The sequence below is a fragment of the Mandrillus leucophaeus genome, unplaced genomic scaffold, assembly GCF_000951045.1.
Source record: "Mandrillus leucophaeus isolate KB7577 unplaced genomic scaffold, Mleu.le_1.0 Scaffold539, whole genome shotgun sequence".
Classification (NCBI taxonomy): Eukaryota; Metazoa; Chordata; class Mammalia; order Primates; family Cercopithecidae; genus Mandrillus; species Mandrillus leucophaeus.
In genome coordinates this window covers 432,166-438,574 of record NW_012105797.1, presented here as the reverse complement: position 1 = coordinate 438,574, position 6,409 = coordinate 432,166, and the positions used below count along the sequence as shown (strand labels likewise).

The 6,409-nt window shown below is 37.9% G+C and overlaps 1 protein-coding gene across 1 annotated transcript in view; it reads right to left on the bottom strand.

Moving 5' to 3' along the window:
- Positions 1–627: 627 nt before the first annotated feature.
- Positions 628–6,409, bottom strand: part of FAM73A (family with sequence similarity 73, member A) — a gene marked incomplete at its 5' end in the record, with an annotated part of 109,990 nt that continues 104,208 nt past the window's right edge. The window contains 2 exons of the mRNA XM_011997387.1: positions 628–3,774; positions 5,617–5,733. Of these exons, the coding sequence (XP_011852777.1) occupies positions 3,556–3,774; positions 5,617–5,733 (336 nt within the window). The remainder of the gene's footprint in view (positions 3,775–5,616; positions 5,734–6,409) is intronic.

Here is a 6,409-nt window from a genome sequence, read left to right as displayed (position 1 = left end):
AATTCTCCTGCCTCAGCCTCTCGAGTAGCTGGGATTACAGGCATGCGCCACTATGCCCAGTTAATTTTGTATTTTTAGTAGAGACGGGGTTTCACCATGTTGGTCAGGCTGGTCTCAAACTCCCGACCTCAGGTGATCTGCCCACCTGGGCCTCCCAAAGTGCTGGGATTACAGGCATGAGCCACTGCATCCGGCCTGTTATATATGTCTTAAGTACCCTTCTCCATGCAGTCAGAATGTTCAAGAAGACATTTCCTTTAAAAAGTTCAAGTTTCGCTGGGCACGGTGGCTCACGCCTGTAATCCCAGCACTTTGGGAGGCCAAGGTGGGCGGATCACAAGGTCAGGAGATCGAGACCACCCTGGCAAACATGGTGAAACCCCGTTTCTACTAAAAATACAAAAAAATTAGCCGGGTGTGGTGGTGGGTGACTGTAGTCCCAGCTTCTCAGGAGGCTGAGGCAGGAGAATGGCGTGAATTCGGGAGGCAGAGCTTGCAGTGAGCCGAGATCGCGCCACTGCACTCCAGCCTGGGCGACAGAGCAAAACTCTGTCTCAAAAAAAAAAAAAAAAAAAGTTCAAGTTTCTTCTCTTACAATAGAGAGGTTTTTCCTATACTTATTGTCCTAAAATTCTATTTGGTCACTCTTACCTCTTTTGTGAAAGGCCACATCTTGCTAAAGTAGCAGCTACTGAACTGACCAGAAACAAACTCAAACACTGAATTTGACAAACCATCCTGCTGAATATAAGCAACTTTTTCTTAGATGAAATGTAAAAAAGAAAAAAAAAACAAAATAAAAAGCAACACCTTCTAGAAAGCCATTCGTCTTATCTCATAAAATTAATTCCCCAGAGTTATCTCATGTAGTAGCAGCATTATCAAATAGTGCAATTCTTCAAAACTGCTGTCAAATAATATCTTTCTAAAATAAATTACATTTACTTACAGCTTTGCTTATAAAACCACAACTTAAAACACTTATCCCTCAAATGGGTAAGTTAATATAAGCAATAACCGTCTTGTCTACATGGTAATGAAATGCATGTGCACGCACACATATGTGTGTGTATCATTCAAGACCAAAGATACCACAACAAGGTAAAAACATGTAATATTAAATAAAAAGTAAACAGTATATAATGGAATTTTTAGTTTTGGTACTTCTAATCATATTCCCATCAATAATAAGAATTATAAATAGGTAATTGTTAAATTAAGCATCTATGTAAGAAAAGTCAAGGAGCTATATACTAAAGAACAGTGGTAATTTGTATGTTTCATGCTATATAACCTAGAAAGTACATGCAAAACAGCATGATCCTGAATTCCATATTTTGTAGTTAATTTACATAAATGTGGCACATACACAAATTTACAAATCTTAAAAGATTATGCTTTTTCCCCCGACTTTTCATCTTCTATTTATTAATCAGAAACTAGGCACTTTCATCTAAAAATTCGCTTTTTAAAAATGCGTTTTAGGAGTAAGACATGGTGGCACATGCATCTAGTATGAGGAGTTGGAGACTGCAGTGAGCTATGTATGATAGCACACTGCACTCCAGCCTGGTCAATAGAGCAAGACCCCGTCTCTTAAAAGAAGAAAAAAACCAGAGCATTTTAGGTCCTTTTGTGCAACTCACTCCTAAAATGAATAAAGCCCGTTTTAGGGGCAAAATCAATAAATCTAATCTACTTACATACTGAGTTAGCCACTCCAAATAAGTGGTATATTATTTAGAAACAAAATTAATACAACTCTGACAGCATTTAATATACTCTTATAGAAGAACCCCACCCATAAAAACAATTCATTTGTTTGTAGATTTATCATAATGAACATGAAATATATACTTCCACATGATTAAAAATAGTTTTGCTTTACATTCAAGGCAGGGAAAAAACCCTTCTTTAAAACGTCAGTAAGATTCAAAATATGAATATTTTAAAAACATGGACATAATATGACAAATTCCCACTGGGCTGAGTTTTCTGTGGGAATAACTAAAAGGAAGTTTTGTAGAAGAAAGGAGAAATTATTTTACTGTACCAAGTTTCATACCTTCAGATGTTGACAGTCTTCAAATAACACTAAATTTTAAATTGCCTTTATTAATTAATAAATGTTATCTTTTTAATCAATATTCATTCCAGGGAAAAATGCTCTAATGTATAAAAAGAAAGTTCTTCAGTCTCTTTGTAACTTACAGGACCAACAGTAACATATTTTGGAAACTACAGTTAATATAAATTTATAAATTGTGAATTTCTCAGTGTCAATTCATTTAAATGTTTTATTTGTTTTATTTATTCACTTTTGAGATAGGGTCTTGCTGTCACCCAGGGTGACGTGCAGTGGTGCAATCACGGCTCATGACAGCCTTGACCTTCTGGACTCAAGTGATCCTCCCACCTCAGTCTCCCAAGTAGCTGGGACCACAGACACATGCCACCACACCCAACTAATTTAATTAAATTATTTATTTTTTGAGATGGAGTCTTACTTTGTTGCCCAGGCTGGAGTGCAGTAGTGCGATCTCGGCTCACTGCAACCTCCACTTCCTGGGTTCAAGCAATACTCCTGTCTCAGCCTCCCTAGTAGCTGGGACTACAGGCGCCCGCTACCACACCTGGCTAATTTTTGTATTTTTAGTAAAGACGGGGTTTCACCATATTGGTGAGGCTGGTCTCGAACATCTGACCTCAGGTGATCCGCCCACCTTGGCCTCCCAAAGTGCTAGGATTACAGGCATGAACCACCAAGCCCGGCCTATTTTTATTTTTACTTTTAAATTTTAATATTTCCATGGAACTCTGCTTGATACCAGCTAATTTATTTTTATTTTTTTGTAGAGACAGGCGTCTCCTCATGTTGTCCAGGCTAGTCTCAACCTTCTAGCCTCAAACTACCCTCCTGCCTCAGCCTCCCGAAGTATTACAGGCATGAGCCACTACAAGTGGCCCATTTAAATAGTCTATAACAATATTCAGTGATTACAATTTCTTTGATTCAAATACATAAGCAAATGCACAAGCAATAATGTATGCAGTACATGTTAAACATCGTTACTGCCTAAACTTGATTAAACAAATAACTTTATAATTAAAAATATGTTTCTAGGCAAAGTTAAATATACTGACACTAGGAGTAATATATTCTTTCATGTGTGGGCCACAAAGATCTTGGCTAAAGTGTACATTTTAAAGGTGCAAAACACAAAAACAGAGCTTTTGAGAATGACACCTTCAAGAAGACAAACCAATTAACTCCCAAATATTGGCTTCAATTCAAGCAATATTTCTGTAAAAGATACATTTCACAACTTTGATTATTACCTAATAAGTGCAAAAAGCCACTATGACTACACTACACAGGAATTCAATGACAGAACTTCTGTATAAATACAGTACAGTTGCTCATTTTTTACTAGATTTTTTTTCCTCCTGAATCCACATGCACCAATTCTGTTGATTCTGTAATATATGTTACAAAATCAATAGTTACCTTAAAATATTTCATAGCACACTCAAATTGCATGATGCTCATGGTACTTATTGTACTTTGGCTTCCAGTAGCCCAGTGGACATAACATGACCATGACTACTTAGACAACTACTCGTATGCCTCAGGGCATCTGCTTCAAGATAGGCCATTAAAAGCTCAGTGCGGCGAATGAGTAACTGCATGAGGTCTTCAGCTAAAGTCTCTGTACTTGAATAGCGCACCTTCTCAAAGTCAAAAATGTCTTTGAGAAATAAAAGAACTTGATTCTGGAAAATGAACATAAAACAAATTGGCATTTATTAGACCAAAGTTATGTTACATTGAAAAAGCTTCTAATATTATAATGAGCATTGAATCAGGAATCAGAAGACCTGACTTCCAGTGCTAGTTTCATATCTCATTAGAAAAGGGACCTTGCACAAGTGATTTAACCTTTCCTTTTTTGGGGCTCATTGTCTTTTTCTGTGAAATAGGGTTAATACCACCCATCCTACTTACTACTCAGGGATGACATGATGATCAAAAAAGATAACCTATGTGATACCATGAAGAGGTGGGGAAACATTTTAAAAAGATAATCTATAAGAAGTGCTTGTAAACTCTAAAGCACTGTTTAAATGTAAGGGGTTATAGTCCTTTTCCTTCAATGTGACCTTTAAGCATTGCCTCTACTCTAAGACAGAAAAATAAACTATTCTAGTAATAGTTTTAAATAAATAATAATAAAATAATACATTATAATTTTAAATGTGCTTTTTTTGTACAAGAAAAACCCTTAAGGCACATGAAAAACAAAGAACATTTCAGGTCTCAAATCAGTGGTAGATCCTGAAGGATATTTCATTTCAGTAAGTTATTATATACACTGAAACTCACTGTAAGCAAACTGCCTACTAATAAATATTAAGTCTCAGTTGTTATGTCACCATAATAGAAAAAAAAGTAATTTCAAAGAGTGAAAAACAGGAATATTTAATTTGTCTTCTTTCTTAATAACATATCTTCCAAACGTTATTAAGAAGTACTAAGAAGACACACTTCACTGATTCACTAGATTTTTTTTTTTTTTTTTTTTTGAGACGGAATCTCGCTCTGCCGCCCAGGCTGGAGTGCAGTGGCGCGATCTTGGCTCACTGCAAGCTCCACCTCCCGGGTTTATGCCATTCTCCTGACTCAGCTTCCCGAATAGCTGGGACTACAGGCACCCACCACCACGCCCCGCTAATTTTTTGTATTTTTAGTAGAGACGGGGTTTCACTGTGTTAGGCAGGATGGTCTCCATCTCCTGACCTTGGGATCCGCCCGCCTCGGCCTCCCAAAGTGCTGGGATTACAGGCGTGAGCCACCGCGCCCGGCTGATTCACTAGATTTTATATCTGAAAGGGTCATTAGCAATCAACCTGTTAGGTCCCCTCATTTTATAGATAAAGAAAAGGAACAGCAAAGAATGATTTGCCCCAAGTCAGAATGCTCACTGATGACAGACTTAATTCCTAATCCCTAAAACACATACCTTACATTTGGGTAGTCAAGTAAACTACAAAAACCAATGTGTTCTGAATGAGAGTAAAATAAACATTTTCTAAACCATTTATAAAAATATTACCTTGACAGCACATAAACATAATTTAAAAAAAAGAATGGTACAGTAAAACATCCAGACTTTCAAATTCATACAGTCATGGCTCACTGCAGCCTCACCTTCCCAAGCTTGAGCGATCCTCCCACCTCAAAATCCCAGGTAGCTGGAACCACACGTGCATGCCACCCCTCCCGGCTAATTTTTTCTATTTTTAGTAGAAACAGGTCTCACTGTGTTGCTCAAGCTTGGGTATCCCCTGCATTAGGGAACTGATAAGGTGAATGGATATGCTGAGCCTACTCCACAATAAAGCACCAAATCTATAAAATACTGGTCCATTATAATAATAGTGGTATTATAAAATGCCAAAAATAGTTAATACTGGCATTTAAATGCTGAATTTAGGTGACTTTTATAAATTTACTCTTAAATAACAGTTGTTCTTCTACAAAAGCAAAACAGAATAAAACTGTATCTCCTCTTTGATTTAGAAAAAAAAGAGAAATTACTCAATGACTGAACATACCTTAAAAAAGCAACATAAATCATAGAGAGAATTTCTAGGACCCAAAAAGCCCCAGGCTAGGACAGGACTGATGTGTTCACAAATGGCATAAAAATGGGCAAAAAATCCATCTGGGATCTGTTGGGAAGTAAAGGAGAATCAAGTTATTTCTACCTCCTTGTTATTTGCTTTCTCTAGTACAGAAACTGAAGTTGATATTCATTATATGACCAGTGGGAGTTTAAGAAAATTTGCTTTTTAGACCAGAGTCTAGCAACACCTCAAACTCCTGGCCTCACGCAATCCCCCTGCTTTAGCTTCCTGAGCAGTGGGGACTACAGGTGCACACTACAGTGCAAGGCTCATGACTACCGTTTTTGAGGGCAAACCAAGAGTCAATCATCAGCCATGCTATTAAGAAAGTTAATAAGGTTACAAGAAACCTTTAGAGTCATAGAGTGTTTTATATAAACTAGTTTATAGTTTTCATATCCTAGTCAATAGTTTAATATGTGCTGAGACACATTTCTTTCTTTGTTGTTTGTTTTTTTGAGACAGGGTCTCACTCTGTAGCCCAGGGTGAAGCGCACTGGTGCAGTCATGGCTCACTGCAGCCTCACCTTCCCAAGCTTGAGCGATCCTCCCACCTCAAAATCCCAGGTAGCGGCCGGGCGTGGTGGCTCAAGCCTGTAATCCCAGCACTTTGGGAGGCCGAGACGGGCGATCACGAGGTCAGGAGATCGAGACCATCCTGGCTAACACGGTGAAACCCCGTCTCTACTAAAAAAATACAAAAAACTAGCCGGGCGAGATG